Source organism: Culex pipiens, chromosome 2 (genome assembly GCF_016801865.2).
Source record: "Culex pipiens pallens isolate TS chromosome 2, TS_CPP_V2, whole genome shotgun sequence".
NCBI lineage: Eukaryota > Metazoa > Arthropoda > Insecta > Diptera > Culicidae > Culex > Culex pipiens.
The window spans coordinates 3,943,188-3,961,063 of NC_068938.1; the positions used below are offsets into that span (position 1 = coordinate 3,943,188).

The following is a 17,876-nucleotide window of genomic DNA, read 5'->3' on the forward strand; positions in this document are numbered from 1 at the left end:
AAACAAGCACCTTCAACCTTTTGAACACCTATTTGTAATTTTTTTGCGACAATTCTTAAGTGATTAAAAAGAATAGTTGGTAAAATACTTGCATATTTTGACAGTAATCAAACTTGATGTAGGTCTAAGAAGATTAATTCTGAATTTGTAAAATGCTATGTACAGTTGGGTTACTCATATTATTCACAGAAGGATTAATTTTTTTTTTTTGCAAACCTCACCGGTAAAATATCTGCAAAAATCTGCAACAAAAAAGTTGTCTGCAACAAATTTCGGAAATCTTCAAATTTGCAGAGAAATCTGCAAATCTGGCATCCCTGATCCACACCCCCACGTGTGCCGGAAAACTACTTCTACTTGGGATTTTGTTAGTGGGTAAGGGTAATGGCCAGGATTCAACATAGAGGATGATGATGCGACCCAATAATCAATAAATTTTGTTTAATGGTGTGATGTATTATGCATTCTCAAGGCAAACAATCGGAGGATGCGGATGAGATTATTCCCGGTTATTTGGTGTTGAGTTTAGCATAAATGATTCAATCTTAGACAGCCGGCTGTGGAAAGATAAAACCAAATAAAATGCGAAAACGCGAAACCGCCCGGACCGAAAAATACACACAATCGGAAACGGCAACGAAAATCCTGCGTAATGACCGCGACGCGCACCGTTCAAAGTCTCCAAAGCAACTGTCAAACATTCGCGAAATCACCCGGGTCGAAATACACACACAATTGGGGGGAAAACAAAGACGGAAACGGCAACGAAAATCCTGCGTGATAATCGCGACGCGCACGGTTTTTGACGAAATTTTACCAGTTTTTTGAGACTTCGGATTGCGATTTTATTTTTTTATTTATAATTTTTTATTGCACTTTTTTATGACGAAATTAGTCATTTTGCCTAATTAGTTCTTCCATACAAGTTTTCATCCAATTTTGGCAGCTGTCCATACAAAAAGGCTAATCGTTTATTCAAAAGTCTGTATCTTGTGAACTGATTTTCTGAGAGATTCGGTGTCTTCGGCAAAGTTGTAAAAAAAAAAACTTTTATAAGGGACCATCCATAAATCACGTGGTACCTTTTTAGAAATCTCCCTCCTTCGTGGACAAGAAAACAAATCTTTTTTGTATGGAGCGTGGACCCCCTTCCCTAAGGTGTTCACGTGATTTATGTGTATTGTAGGGGAGAGTGGGGAGAGTTGATCCCCTTTTTTTGTATCGCACATAACTCTGTCAATTTCTCACAAATATTTCCGAATGTTACATCATTTATGATGAAACACTTTTGCACATCGTTTAACATTTAAATTAAATTGCAATTTGATGTAAATTTGCAACAAAATATACGTAAAAGCATGATTTTAAGTGTGATTCACCCGTTTACGTCGAATCTCAAGTTTAAATCAACTGAGTTTACATGTGATTAATTTTTTCCGTGTCTAGTAAATTCACACATTTTTTTTCTGTGTATGAACTTGTTGCATGAATTGAAAGCTTAAACATTCAACTATGTTTGACTGATAAGGGTATTTCATCAGAAAAACACTTTGAATCATGCCAAGCGTTTTAAAAAATATTTTAAACCGGCATTTTCAAAATGTTGGGGGTAATTTGATCCCCCTTTTAACATTTTGAAGAAATCTTAAGCAAAATGTTTCTTATTCATCCAAACTTTTAATGTTCTATAAGTTACAGCAATTTCAAATTAAACATGTACGTTTGTGTTCAAAATATAAGAAGTTTAGCATGCAAAATATTTAAAAACTTAAAATTTTCTTATTTAGACCAAAATTGAGCATGTTTACAAAAGCTGGTAATTTTTGTTTACAAAACTGTTGAAAAATGGTTCAAACTGCAGTAAGTTATGTACAACTTTACTAAAGGAAACTATGTACGAAACCCCAGCCCAATTATTAAATCTTGAGGCTGATTCCAGTGACTGTAAAAATGCAGGGATCAAGTTTCCCTAAACGCACGTTTTTAAACAATTGATTGTAAAAATAGTTTGGGAGTTGAAATGTTTATCAAACAATTCATGCATAAAATTTTTTTTTTGATAATTTTTGAGTGTTTTCCACACTGATAAAAACAAAGAAAAAAGATTTCTTGGAAGTTTTTTTGCAGTTCTTTTTAGAAAAATGTGTGCAACTCAATCCATTTTTTTTTTAATTTTTTTCTTTGTTTTCTACAATGAGTTTTACTCAATTTCGCACAACTTTCTAGAACAATGCTACTTGTTTTACCCACATGCTGACGAGATACAGGCTTGGGATCAAGTCTCCCCACTCTCCCCTAATTGTAATGACCGAAAGGTCTGTTTGGAGATTTGTTCAGCACGAGTCGTCCATTAATCCAACAAGGTTAACCGAGTTGGATAAATACGACGAGTGCTGAAAAATCAACATTTTATACATTTTTTTACAATTCCGAAATAGTAGGTTATGCAACAAGTTGCAAAAAGAGGATTTTTTCAGCACGAGTCGTACATTTATCCAACGAGGTTCACCGAGGTTCATCAAGTTTTGAACTAGTTCCACAAAACATTTTTTGCAATTCCAAAAAACACACATTGAGTGAAATTTTATGTCAAATTTTCATGTATTTTGTCAATAAATCGTTTAAATCAAAAAAATGTTGAAAAGTGTTACTATTCGAAACAAGTGCTGAAAAGTTCAACTTTTCAGCACCCATTTGAGTGCTGAAAAGTAGAACTTTTCAGCATTTATTTTGAAAAGTGTTGCTATTCGATTTTGTTATTTTTGGTACAGAAAAGTAGGCTATTTCGTCGGTCAAGAATGACAGGAAAAGTAAGTAGTTTCACGACGGAATTGCAAAAAAAAATATTTGGCAGTGATGCCAATTTATCGAAAAAAATTGAGACAAAGAAAAAAGGTCGATAAATGTTCAAATTGACCTGTAAAAGTAATGAAAATGTTTGAAAATATTTCTTCGAATAAATTAGAAAGCTTTGAATAATTTGGCCTTAAAGATATTGTAGATTGGAGATTGCCAAGTGAATTCTTCGGTCATAGAAAAATTAAATTTTGAAAAAATGCTGTTTCGTGGGAAAATTGCTTAGTGGGAAAAAGAAACAATCTATACACCAAAACAAGACAACAACAAGCATTTGAAATAGTAGTTTATGCAACAAGTTGCAAAAAGAGGATTTTTTCAGCACGAGTCGTACATTTATCCAACGAGGTTCACCGAGTTGGATAAATACGAAGAGTGCTGAAAAAATCAAGTTTTGCAACGAGTTCCATACAAAAGTTTTTGCAATTCCAAAAAACACACACTGAGTGAAATTGTATGTCAAATTTTCATGTATTTTGTCAATAAATCGTTTAAATCAAAAAAATGTTGAAAAGTGTTACTTTTCGAAACAAGTTCTGAAAAGTTCAATCTTTCAGCACCCATTTGAGTGCTGAAAAATAGAACTTTTCAGCATTTATTTTGAAAAGTGTTGCTATTCGATTCTGTTATTTTTGGTACAGAAAAGTAGGCAATTTCGTCGTTCAAGAATGACAGGAAAAGTAAGTAGTTTCACGACGGAATTGCAAAAAGGTGTTTTTTAAAAGTTACAAAAAATAAAAGTTTGCACAAATCTTCTTTAAATCCTGCGCTCTTCTCATTCTTTGTTTCGACCTTTTTGGGGCAGCCACCTCACTTTATCATATCCATGACGTGCGTTTTTCTTATTTTTTGAGTAGATTTAAGCTGCTGTCTCACGAAGTCTCACGCTCGCTACTTCAAAGTAAAAACCTAAGGTACTGGGGCCAATTTGCTTTACGAGGGGCTGATTTGATGAAGTTTCTTTTGGAGAGTAACGCTTAGAAATTGGATTGGAAGCTGCTTCTGGCTCGTTTTATTTTCGAAACTTTGAATGGGACCACTTTGCGCTGTTGTTGCGTCTGGAAAATGGTTCATGTCATCAACCCGGTAACGGGGAAATTATTTATGACCCGAGAAGATGCTCCATTCTCTCGTGAAGTGGCTGTTGTTCACGCAACGTGGAGATGCAAAAACGGAAAGTGACGTGACCAGGCAAACCAATCTAATGGAATTATGTGACGGATTAAGGTGGAGTGGAGGACCCCCGGAAAATGGGAAACCGGACTTGGGGAGTAATTAGGGAAATTGAAATGTGTTTCGTGATCCATTATTCGTAAATTGATGTGAATTTGAATAAAAATGTTAAATTTTATTTGGTTTGTCTTTTTTTTTCTATCACTCATAAACATTGGAGATATCATAATGCTGTTTTCTAAATCAAGAAATCAAAGTCACCCCACTCAACAATATCGCTTCCAGTGAATCGTTCTGTTGTTTAACCCAGAAAAAAAAACACCTTCACAGTCGATTGAATCCAGACGCTTTTAATTCAATTTCGCATATAAATCAATTCTGGCCCGGTCGTCGGTGCCATTGTCCTACATCCACACACACAAACACACACTCCACACGAGAGAACATAACTTCCAGGCCAATGCACTTTGGAAGCTCTTCCGGAAAGAGTTTTCCACAAAAGTAAACACATCATGCAAATTTGAACTGCGCGCGCGCCCTCAAGTGTGCAAATTTGCATGTGCAACATGCACCCGTAAGCACAGTGTGTGTATGTGTGCACACGTGTACGTGTGATTTGATCGTTTTATGCTTATTTCTGTTGTACACTCTGGCAAATTAAAATTTAAATAACAGCTTTTAACCAGTCCAGAGGAGCTTGCTTTCGTATAGTGAAGCGTTTTCTGCTAACTGGGAAAGTAGAAAGGAAGCTTTTTTGAAGGTGGAAAAACGGAAAACTCTTGCCCGGTTTTCACGCTGTATCGTGGGGGGGGGGGGGGGGGGGGGTAGTCTACATTTGGGCGTGTTTCGTTCGGCAAGGTTGTTTGATGTTCAAGTCTGGCGATGCGTACACGCACTGGCACTGCTGCCTGGTGTGCCAATCAATTGCCTTTGACGGGAGAAGTGATGTGAAAGTACTGCTGATGGTGTTTGATCAATATAAAAAGGAATTGATGTTTTTTTTTGTATTTATTTTGATGTTTTGAAGGCTGTTTTTATACGTACATTAAGTTAGATTTAAGATTGTATTTTTCACAATAAAACATTTTTGGAATTTTAAAACTATTTCCATGCATTCCCAATGTTAAAAGCAGCAATTTTGCATTATTATTTTTTTCATGGAAAAATCCATACAACTTTCCGGGTTGATCATACAAAATGGCATGAGAATATTTGAAAATCAGTAATCTGGGATTTTCGGATGAATTTGGTGTCTTTGGCAAAGTTGTAGGTTATGATTAGGACTGAATTCTCAAAATACACATTTTATAATTTCTAAATTGTTTGAATTATTTAAGAGGACTTATAAAGGCATCTTTTGCGTTAGAGTTTAAGATTGAGCAAAATCTGTAACCAGAGAAATAATAAAAATTTTTTTTTAAAAATATTGTTAAACATGATTTCAAAAATCTATGTAAAATATAAACAGACATTTTTGTTTGCAAATAAGATTTTGCAGCTAAAAATATTTTTTAATTTTTTTTATTTATTTTGGTACAGATTTTCGAATACTCACATGTCCATTTCGTCCAGCCTGGAGATTTGTGTAGAAAAATCACGGGAATTGTTTCATTCAAATAAAAAAATTAAAACGAAGTCAGAAAATAAACTCAACGATTTTTGCACCCTTCAATTCCTTGTATCAGCAATTCCCCACGAAAACAGCATGATTCAAAAAAAAAGTTCTCCGATCGGGCTCAAACTTCTTCTGGGGGTTCCTTGGCTGAAATAATTAGACTCGTATTTTTTTGTTTGGCCATTAGGGTGACCGTATTAGGGGGGTCCGAAAAATTGCAATTTTCGTCGATTTTCGCAAAACTATTTTTTTCAAAAAATCATATCTCCGCGCCGTTTAATCCGATTTTTGCTGTCTTAGGCGCAAAAGAAAGGTGATTAGTATGGCTATTTGTGAAAAATAATAAGAAGTTCCAAAAATCTAGCTTAACATTTGAAGAGGTCGTATGAAAACTTAAAATACTGTTTTGAAGGTCTCGGGACCAAAGAGCTTATGTCTGAAAATATTTTTATCAGATTCCTCGGAAAGTTTTACATGACATATCAAAAAATGGTGAAGTTATGTTTCCAATACTCTAAGATACGATTTTTTGAAGAAAAAAAAACTGGGTTTTTCGACGCGCCAAGCGCAAAAATGGGAAAATTACGAAAACGGGAAAAATCGACTATTTTCACTAAAACTGCGATAACTTCAAAATTTCAGCGATGACCTATACATGTTAGGGTACCCAAAATTTTCGTAATTGAAATACGCAACTTTTGGTACCCTAACATGTTGTGATATGTTGTGTAAATTTTTTTTCGAGAAATGTGATAAAAATATTTTTAGACATATGCTCTTTGGTCCCGAGACCTTCAAAACAGCATTTTAAGTTTTCATTTGACCTTTTCAAATGTTAAGCTGGACTTTTGGAACTTCTTATTATTTTTCCCAATTAGCCATGCTAATCACCTTTCTTTTGCACCTAAGACAGCAAAAACCGGATAAAATGGCGCGGAGATATGATTTTTTGAAAAAAGTGGTTTTGCGAATATCGACGAAAATTGCCATTTTCGGACCACCCTAACACGGCGTAGGTCACCCTAGTAGTCAAACAAAAAAATACGAGTCTAATTATTTCAGCCAAGGAACCCCCAGAAGAATTTTGAGCCCGATCGGAGAACTTTTTTTTCGAATCATGCTGTTTTCGTGGGGAATTGCTGGTATAATTTTAATCGCTAATTTAAAAAAAAATACCAGAGGCACTTGTATTATTTTTCACGTATAAATAAACTTTTTGCTTATAAATTTGTACTAAACTGCATTAAAAAATAAAAATATTACAACCCAACTAAATTTTCTTACGCTTCCAAGTTTGCTCTTGAAGGTTGTGATTTTAAGCGCAAAAAAAAAAATAATTTGGAATATCAAGCCATCCATATTTTCAACATTCGACTGATAAAAGTGTTTAACAATGCTTTTACATTTTACACTAGTTTTGTTGTTTTGCAATCATTAGTTTTCAAAAAAGTTAAAATTCGACGATGACGCCTTAGAGACAAGAGCTTTATACTTTTTTTAAAAGGTCCAATGAACATTTGTTTGCTGTTGTAGAAAACCTCTTTACCCAGAACACAAAAAGGCTTATTGGAAAAACATGGAAAATTGCTGGAGTTGTTTGCAATGTTTTTCCGCAAAATGAAGAGTGCAACTAAAATACGTACGGTTTGGTTTAGATTCATACTGACCGTTGTAGAGAAATGTTCAAAGTACCTCAAGGAGAACTATTCATAAAATTTTGAAAAGTATAAATAGTTAGTTAAGTGTAAAGTGTAAATAATAAATAATATGTGTTTTTGAAACACAATTGAAAAAAATCTCCACATTCAAAGGCAATTTCAGTTTAACACATTTCATGTGAAATGTGAAAACTCGTGATTGGTGCTTCTAATATAGTATAAAATAAATCGTTAATTTTATTTAAAAAAAAACTAGTTTTAACAAATTTCAGACAAAATTCCTACTTTTTTACAATGTTACCTATAATTTATGTGCATTTTGTAAAAAAATTCAGTTAGCTGAATATAAAAAATGATTATTTTCTTAAAAAATATATCAGCAACTTTAGTGATGGTACATTTAACGTACAAAAGTTGAAACACCTCAATTCTGATTTTAACAAGAAAAACTATGACGTCGAAGTCACCCCGGAATTGACACTAATTTTTATCAACTATTTTTCTAAAATCTATTGAAAAAACTTTTTTCCAAAAAAAGTTCATGGACTTTGTGTGGCCTACCCCAGTACATGTTTTGAAAATAATAGTCTTGAGAAAAATTATATGGAGAGAGAGCATTAATTTTAAATAGGTTTTGAATTTTTGGACATTATAAAAAATATCGTTAGGCTGGTACAAATGAGCAATTCTCTCAGATTTCGGTCATTCGATTTTTTTTTGTTTTTTTTTTATCCGGCTGAAACTTTTTTGGTGCCTTCGGTATGCCCAAAAAATAGTCGCAGTTTTTCATTTTTTAAATTAGTGCACATGTTTGCCCACCTATGGAAAAAATATTTTTGAAAAACTGAGAAAATTCTCTATATTTTGCTTTTTTGAACTTTGTTGATACGACCCTTAGTTGCTGAGATATTGCCATGCAAAGGTTAATAAAAAACTTGATGTTTTCTAAGTCTAACCCAAACAACCCACCATTTTCTAACGTCGATATCTCAGCAACCAATGGTCCGATTTACATAGTGAAATTTTCCGATCTTTCGAAAACAATATTTTTATTTTTTTTAAATCAAGACTAACATTTCAAAAGGGCGTAATATTGAAAGTTGTTTTTAAATCATTAGTTAAAATGAAGTTCAGACGAAAAAAATCACCGAAACTTACAAAATATCTGTATATTTTTAAATTGATTCAATCATTCTTAACAATATGCATTTTAAATTGTATTAAGTTAGTTGCGTGTCTTTTTCCATTGAAATTTTATTTTAAATATTGTATCTCTGGTCTGAAGAAAAATGATCAAAAAACGAAAACAGCGATGACATTTCTGAACCAATTGAACATATTTTTGGATGGACATTTAATTAATTAGAAGCAAGAAGAAAAAAAACAAACTTTTCTACTGAAAAAATATTTTTTGGTTTGATGGTCTTGAGACTGTCTTGTCTTTTTTTCTATAAAATGTCCCAATTTTGGATTTCATCATTTTAATTATTTTTTTAAAACTCATTTGAAAAAATGGGAATTATTTGACAGGCAAATCTTTAGTATTTGTTACTGACCATACTATTTTGAATATCTGAAACAGAAATGCGTTACTTAATTGATAAACTTTACACAGCTTAAAACAAATCAAAACACCCGACTTTTTTTTAAATAAATAGTGCGGCACTTTATTCTCGTTTTCATAACATTACATCATATCATCTTTATTTTTTTCTCTTAAACATATCTACAATGAACAATAAGTGTGGTATTCTATTGCTTGACTCAAAAAGAAAACAAAAACAAAACCCTAGAAAAGTGACATTTTTTGTGGGTGATGAAAGTGGGTGTGGGAAAAGATAGAGCAAGGTGGATAGAGGGGGAAAAGAAAAGGAAAATAGTACAGAGTGGTTGTGGAGAGGAAAGTGAAAGAAGGGGTGAAGAGGGTGAAAAACAAAACAGCAGCTTCCATCTTACTTGTGAAGCAGATTGTACAAGCAGATGCAACGAGCAGAAAAAAAGGAGAGAAAGAGTGGCAGCTGTGACAGATGTTTTGAACGGGAAGGAAAAACAAGTCAAGAAAGAGCTCCTTCGTCTTGAAGAGAAGAACGTATAATTTGAATAAAATTCAATTGCAAGTCAATTTGAATTCGAAAATAGGTTTTTTTTCTGAATGAAGAGTAAAATGGGAAGAAGATAGTAAGAAATGTGAAAGTATGCATCCACCAAGATAGTGGTAGCAGGTATTTCCGAGAAGAGCATAAAACGAAGCTTTTAAAGGAATTTCACTCGGATGGCAAAGTGTTTTGAAATAGAAAGTGGTGTACGTGATTGAAAGGGAGCAAAAGAACAGCGCAGGTAAAATTGTATTTGAAAGCAGGTTAATTGCAATCCAGCATCTTTCTGAAATGAAGAAACCTCGGCTTGACTTCGTCGTTTGGTAGTCAACCGGAAGGAAGCACAGATGTCGAGCCCACGTTGCTCTTGTTTTCTTTTTGTTATCGATGCTGGCAAGATGTGGGGGTGGACACGTGTTTTGGCACAAACAAACGAAAAATAAAAAAAAAACTGAAGAAATTGCTGGAACTCTCGCTAGTATCGCTACGTTGTCGTTTTGTTTGTTGCTTGGAGCTGTTTTGGGCGGGGGAGGACGATGATGGCATGGCAAGCCGGATCTTTTTCCCCGGTAATCGGCAAATTATTCTCCGGTCATCATCTCCATGAATTCTGCAACAAAACAAGCTTAATGATTAGCATCTTCAGAAGAGCAGCATAGCTCATTCAATCTTACCATCGAAATCAACAGTGCCGGAACCGTCGGTATCGATTTCCTGGATGATTCCGTCCAGGTCCTCGCTCGACAGCTTGTCGTCCAGGGCGGCCAAGATCTCCTTCAGTGTACTGAAAAGAAGAAGAAAAAAAAACCGGATGATGAAAAACGATGGCGCCTGGCGGGCAAAAAAAAAGAGAAAAAAGAAGCAACCATTTGAACAGAGGAACCGCCGACGCCGCCGCCGACATTTCACTTGCTAATGATGATGAACACGAGTGAATTGGGAAAACTAAGATGAGGAGATAAATCTTTGCGTGACTGGAAGTGTGTCTGGTGTGTGTGTGTGTTTTGTCGAACGGATGGTTGATGTCGGGCAAGGATACGAGCATGTGTTGTGAAGTGGAAAAAGTACTAATTTGAGAAATATGCTTATTAATCTTTTCTTAAGATGCTTCAAGATTAATTTTCAGCAGTTTTTTTATCGATGCATTTTCAAAATAATCTCTCCTAATTCAGGTGACAAAAAATTGTATTCAAGCGTGATTATTTAATAAAATATTATTTGCAATGCCAATGTTAAGAAAAAGACACTAACTCAAAACTTGATATTTGAATGAAAAAATAAAAAAAGAAAATAGGAACCCTCCAATATTTTGCAAACCTCTGTCAAGACTTTAAATGTAATTTTCTCTTGAATTTTGTGATACTTTTGCTTTAAATAGTATAAAACATGACTTGAAATAACGAATTCAACCGACTCCGATCAAACTTGAATGAAACATTTTTCAAAGTTCATTTTCAAACGAAAGATTTTTTTTATCTTTTAAATGTTTCAAGTCAAAAGAGCATGAATGTTTCTTCTTAAGACATGAAAATCAGTCAAGTTGCTGCTGAAAAATGAGCATTAAAAAAGTAAATTTAAAAGACATTTAGGAATCATCGATTTTCCGTTTTTTGCTTGCACCTACTACAGCTAAAGAACTAAAAAATGTTCAGGAAAAAATCATTTTGGCAACGTAACTTGTTTTTTATTTGTCCAAAATCGTGATTATTGAAAAACTTACAGACACAGAATCGGTCAGAAAATCTGTTCTTAAGATTAAGTTTATTTTGAAATTCGTAGATTTTTTGTATGGACAACTTGTCTTATTACTTATTACAAATTCGTTAGGGCAAACCATAAATTACAAAATGGCTTTTTAGATTCTGAGTAGATCATATCCTCTTTAAAAGTATCGAATCGTTATCGAAGTACGATTTAAAATATCTTCAAACAATTATCTTTTTGAAATCATTGATTTTTTTGTAAATATCCATTTTTTTGTTGGTAATTTTAAATAATTAAATTTTCAAAAATTGTTTTAAATCTTAAATTTTAGTAACTTTTAATACGGATAACGAACGATACCAATTTTAATTTTACTTATTTACTTTAATCCAGGGGTGCCCAACCTTTTGGTCCTGCGGGCCAGATCTCATATTTCTGAAGCAGTAGCGGGCCGGAACTGATATTTGATAAAAGTTGAAAAAGTAAACACATTTTTTTCAATTTTCTTATGATTGGGTTCTTCTAAAGTAAATACATAAAAGAACTAGTGTTGCAAATATGATTCATATATCTTGATTTTAAGAATGAAAAACAAAGATAATATTCAAAAATGTGTTTATTTGACTTATTTTAATTTTTGTTTGTTTGGAATTGTATAGATATTTTTTTTGACTATTGCAATTAAATACCTGGATATATATTTTTTTATAAAACAAACATTGCAACGTTGCAATTTTTTGAAGTTTTTGATAAATTTCTTAATATTTTAAAATGTTTGCAGGAATCTATTTTCAGTATGATTAATTTGATTTTTAAGCTTTTTTTTAAACTTTATCACTAAAAAGTTTTTCTAGAAAAAAACATTAGTTTTGCTTACTTATTTATTTAAAAAAAATAATACAAAATCAAGTAAACAAAGTTAAAACTGAAAGAAATAACATTTAAATACTTTTTGTAAATTTTAAGACAACAATCCAAGTTTTTTCAAAAATTTCACAATTTTACAAAATGGATAAAGTTGTTTTTCTGCACATTTTTTCAGTTAAAAAAATATCAATATAAAAATTATTAAAATTAAATTCAAACATGAAGAATGTGTTTATAATATGTTAAAATTTGATCTTAAGCTTCTTTTTTTAAATCAGACAATAATTTTATTTATTTAATACTTCATGAGCAGCCTTAAGGGCCGGTCATAGAACTAATTTGATAAGCCGTCGCGGGTCGGATGAAATGGCTTCAGGGGCCGGATCCGGCCCGCGGGCCGGACGTTGGGCAGGCCTGCTTTAATCATTGTAAAATTCTAAAATTCTGCATTCACCGTAATTTTGAAATTTTGGTAAATATTATAAAATTTAAATTTTTCAATGAATATCGAATAATGCAAAATTTGGTATGCATTTTTACTTTATTATGTATTTTTGTTAACACAATTTTGCATCGTTGATTACTTGAATTGAAAATATTGAAAATTTTCGTATTTTCATAAAGTTTCGTATTTTATGAAAATTTTGGGTTTTTTATTTCAAAAACTCTAAAAATGCAATATTTCATATAGAATTAAGCTTCGATTAAAACTCTTATAAAAAATAATGAAAATTTGAGAATTTTTGATAGTACGAAGTTCTGTGAAAACAAATTATATTCTACAAAAATTCTATTCATGCTTACAAAATTTTGCAAATTGAAATGTTTTTTTTCTGTTTTCAAAGAATACGGTATTTTGGGAAAATTCATGTTTTTTTTCAAAATGACTCTAATAAATTAAAAATGCATGAAAAATAGCTTTGTCAAAGAAAAATGAGTACTTTTTAGCTCTTATGCATAGAGGACGTTTTGCTTTTGGCAAATTTTTGCTTTTTTGATTTCAGTTTCTACACATAAATAAATTTGGAAGATGAGCAACTCTCTACAAAATCGGCCGATTTCGACCATTTTTATTTTTTGTATTTTTTTTTTATTTTGTTCAAACTTTGTGGGGGCCTTCCCTATGACCAAATATGGTCACTCATAGTCACTATATTTAAGCATGAGCATGAGCATGAGAGATCACCCATGGTTGCCCCTCCGTTGCTGAACAGAACCGTAATATCCTTTCAGCACTACTGATTATATGCTTCGACGATCTAGTGGTGATTCCCTTATCAACAGCATGTATGAATGCGCTGAAAAGATAAAACACCATGATTGCTAAAGCTAGATCAGTTGCGAATAGGTAACAGTCATTGGCCACCAACGGCGCCCGCCATGTCAGTTTGTAGATCTCGATTTTAAGGGACGGGAATGTTAGTTAGCGCAGGTTGCTACTAGGGCAGCTGATTTACTCTGTGCTTACACCCCACAAGCGCCAGGAACCTGAAAATTTGTTAGTAGGATAGGGTGTTTGGTCAGGATTCATCATAGAAGATGATGATGCGACCCAAAATCATAGTGTTTGTTGAAAGGTATTATGTTTTAATCTCAAGGCAAGCAATCGGATGCTGCGGATGAGTCATTTCCCGTTTATCGGCTGTTAACTTTTAATTAAAATGGATTTATCTTAGACAGCCGGCTGTGGAAAGATAGAACCAAAATTATTTGTAATTAAATGATGAAGGATTTAACAGTCTGACTTTTTAATTGAGATGTTTTTAAGAGTTTTACATGATTCATGTTTAGTGGGGTACTGATTAACGAAGCGAACGACGAGTTACGATGTTTATCGAGCTGAAATGGTATGATAAGGTTTTGTTGTTATTGCACACCGACGACGAATGCGAAAAAACCCTGCGACCCGACCGAAAGGCATCGCAAATCAGACTGACTCAATTGTCATCGATGACAACCAGAGCCAGCCGCACCTTTACACACATACACGCACGCGAAAAAAAACGAAAAACACACCGACGACGATCGCGAAAAAAAAACACGACCCGACGGAAAGGAATCGCAAATCAAACTGAGGAAATGGAGAGAAAAAAAATAACATAAAAAAACCTACTCACATAAAACCAATCACCCCATGCACACAAATAGCAACACAAAAGAGACGAAAATTATCACGAAAAAACAGGACTGCGCGTCCACCGAAGCACCGCACTTCTGATGGCATTATTCAATTATTATGCCCAATCACCTCATTCACACAAAGAGCGACACAAAAGAGACAAAAAAAAACAGAACTGCGCGTCCACCGAAGCACTGCACTTTTGATGGCATTATTCAATTATTATGCCCAATCACCTCATGCACACAAAGAGCGACACAAAAGAGACGAAAATTATCACGAAAAAACAGGACTACGCGTCCACCGAAGCACCGCACTTCTCTCACTCATAGTCACTATATTTAAAAATTGAAAAACTGAAATATTTCGCTAAAATCAAACTTTCAGTGGCTATATCTTGAAAACGGAGCCCTTTATCAAAAAATCTGTTAAGTACTTTTCGATTGCAAATTTAATTTTGCATTAAAAAATAATGTCCAACTTGTTTTTGCATGAAACTTCGTTTTTTCCAAAAATCACTGTTTTTTCAAAAATTCATAACTCGGCGGTAGATTTTTTGACCATGTTTCTCTATGGCTCAAAAGTTGCGGATTTTTGTCCCCTAAAACATATCAAAAATCTCGAAAATCCAAAAATACATATTTTGGGAAATTGAGTTTTAGTGAAAAAAAAAGTTGATAAAAAAAATCTGCAATTTTTTTTTCGTGTACCTTTTTTTTCTCAAAAGTCCTCAACAATACCTACAACTTTGCCGAAGACACCAAATTGATCAGACAATTCACTCAAAAGTAACAGCTGTTTGAATATTTACATACCATTTTTGTATGAACAGCAGCCAAAATTGTATGGAGACTTGTATGGGTGAACCAATGACGCAAAAAATACAAAAATAAAAATGGTCGAAATCGGCCGATTTCGTAGAGAGTTGCTCAGAGGTAATATTCAACCTTTCAAATTTACACTTTTTTTTACTGTTTGCCGATGCCTCTGTGCTCTTTTATGCTAACTAGATAAAATTTTCAGAAAGCTTAGTAAGAGAGCACCGAAGGATCGAAATATGCCGTGATTTAAATATAGTGTCAAAAATGGGTTCTTCTATGAAATACTTTTTTTTCGTGTTCAGAATACCACATTCTTCACATTTCTCATCGCTTTAAAACTCACAAAATGTCCTCTCATCATCATTATTGCTTCAGTCAGGGGCTTCTTTACACAAAAAAATCATCACTTTCAACGATGGAGACGCGCGGTCTTTTTGATTTTTTTTTTGCTTCTCGTCATAGGAAATTCCACAACAAGACAGATGTGTTTATTTACTTTGACGAAAAAGTGGCAACGAATGTTATGACGGCGGCTTGTGTTTACTCAGCTAAGATGATTTATGACAGATTGGTGTGTTCGCCTACGCGTCGTCCAGGTGCTTTCTGTCAGAGTAGGGAAGGCGAGTTCAGGAGTAGGCTTTGAAAACGGCGCAACTATAATGGACACTTTTGGAAGAATTAAGTCGTTTCGAGTTTCAAAAAGACACTTTCAGAATGGTATCTCTGTCGTTGTCAACCCTTTTCACCAGTTCAAGGGTGGTGTTAAATTCCGAGTGTCACTTTTTTAGCCCCGCCGGTGAAAAACCAATTAGCGGCGAGATCAACAACGGCGCCAAGTGTAACATCCAGATAACTTTGCGGTCAGTTTCCTCACTTGTTGACCACCACCACCAGATTGCTTTAGGAATGTTGACCAGGGTTTGCAAGAGGAAGTAAAAAAAAACAGAATGAAAACATTCATTCACTTATCATCTGGCTTGTCCAGAGTTCTGCCAAAGTGGAATGTGGCAGCAATGAAAAACTGTAAACTGTTTATTTTAACACCATCTCACAAACACGCCCATAAAAGTCACTCCCGACGGATTTATACCGGTTCGAGTTGGATTTAGAGAGAGTTTTTTTTTGTGCGGTTAGGAAAAGGTGCTAGTCAACCTGTCAACCCCCCAAACCAAGGAGGCTATGGGCGAAAATTTCGGGATCGCGGGACATTGGAAATTGAGGGTGAAACCGCACGACCGTCGACATTGGCGTCGCGACGTCGGCCGGGTCGGGTGATACACAGCAGATGGTCCAGGAGGCCGTGACTTTCGAACGAAAGGGGAAATGTGTGCAAAATTGTCTTGTTTTTCCGGAAGGGTTGACACGGGGTCGGAGGTGGAAAAATTTGCTGGTGTGAAATTCCAATCGAATGAAATGTGCGCATGGAGTGGATTGCAGTTGTTTCTGGAGAAAGAATTTGGGATTTGGAATTAAGTTACGTAATGTGAATAATATAATTTAGGCATAATTTTTCAGAATAAATGAGACAAATAATTTACAATATGCCAAACTTTTTTCATTCTATACACAGAAAAAAAAATTGAATTTTGGAATGTTGAAAATTTGGTAGGTTGAATATTACCTCTTTTTTGAGTAATATTACATAAAAAATGTGTAAAAATGTGAACCCGATGAATTTTCATCAAAACCTGATGAAAATTCATCATTTTCTTAGGTAAAATTAATCATTTTTTTTAAACATTTTTTGCAGACTGAATTTGTTTTCCAAATTTCCTATTCTCTTTTTTACTTAAGAGCGAGTTTTTCACCGATGTGAAACAGGTCGTATCGAGGTGCTCCGATTTGGATGAAACTTTCAGCGTTTGTTTGTCTATGCATGAGATGAACTCATACCAAATATGAGCCCTCTACGACAAAGGGAAGTGGGGTAAAACGGGCATTGAAGTTTGAGGTCCAAAACACATGAAAAATCTTAAAATTGCTTGCATTTCCGTAAAACTTCATCAATTCCAACTCTCTTAGATGCATTCGAAAGGTCTTTTGAAGCCCTTCAAAATGTGCTATAGACATCCAGGATTGGTTTGACTTTTTCTCATAGCTTTTGCAAATTACTGTTAAAAATTGATTTTTTTAAAACCTTAATAACTTTTGGCAACAGCTTCCAACACCCATACTCCCATAGGTCAAAAGTTAGGGAATTTCATGGATTATAAGCCTACGGTATTAACTTTTTGGCCAATCGCAGTTTTTCTCATAGTTTTTCGATTTTTCTAGAACAAACATTTTACAACGTTAGTTTTTGCTCTGTAGGCCTCCATAGCGGCACTTTTTGGTCTCAATTTTGTCATATTCGGAATCCTCGGTCAATTTCACGTAAGTTAGAAGTATTGGAGTTGTAATTTTGATTTAAAAAATAATTAAATAAAACATTTTTGAAAAAAGAAATAGATCTCATTTACCCTGTGATCAATACGTCAAATGCTGTATCAAGTAGGCGAAAACTTGTTTTACCCCTAATCCGACAAAATTCTAAATAATATTTTAATTAATTCTAAATGGCATTTTTTTCCAATCAAATTCAAAATTCCAACACCTCAATCTATTGTAAAATTTTCTGAGGATTTCGAATATGTCAAAATTGAGACCAAAAAGTGCCGCTATGGAGGCCTACAGAGCAAAATCTAACGTTGTAAAATGTTTGTTCTAGAAAAATCGAAAAACTATGAGAAAAACTGCGATTGGCAAAAAAGTTAATACCGTAGGCTTATAATCCATGAAATTCCCTAACTTTTGACCTATGGGAGTATGGGTGTTGGAGGCTGTTGCCAAAAGTTATTAAGGTTTTAAAAAAATCAATTTTTAACAGTAATTTGCAAAAGCTGTGAGAAAAAGTCAAACCAATCCTGGATGTCTATAGCACATTTTGAAGGGCTTCAAAAGACCTTTCGAATGCATCTAAGAGAGTAG

General features: G+C 34.0%; 1 protein-coding gene and 1 long non-coding RNA gene across 3 annotated transcripts in view; one reads left to right on the forward strand and one right to left on the reverse strand.

Moving 5' to 3' along the window:
* The first annotated feature begins 326 nt into the window (after positions 1–326).
* The window catches only part of LOC128093143 (uncharacterized), a 279,040-nt gene continuing 261,490 nt past the window's right edge, over positions 327–17,876 (forward strand). The window contains exon 1 of the long non-coding RNA XR_008212266.1: positions 327–523. This is a non-coding gene — a long non-coding RNA (uncharacterized LOC128093143). The remainder of the gene's footprint in view (positions 524–17,876) is intronic.
* Positions 9,766–17,876, reverse strand: part of LOC120412482 (troponin C-like) — a 36,348-nt gene continuing 28,237 nt past the window's right edge. For both annotated transcript variants that reach the window (XM_039572974.2, XM_039572973.2), the window contains exons 3-4: positions 10,073–10,182; positions 9,766–10,008 (exon numbers count right to left, since the gene is read on the reverse strand). In XM_039572974.2, coding sequence (XP_039428908.1) covers positions 9,980–10,008; positions 10,073–10,182 — 139 coding nt within the window. In that variant the 3' untranslated portion in view covers positions 9,766–9,979. The remainder of the gene's footprint in view (positions 10,009–10,072; positions 10,183–17,876) is intronic.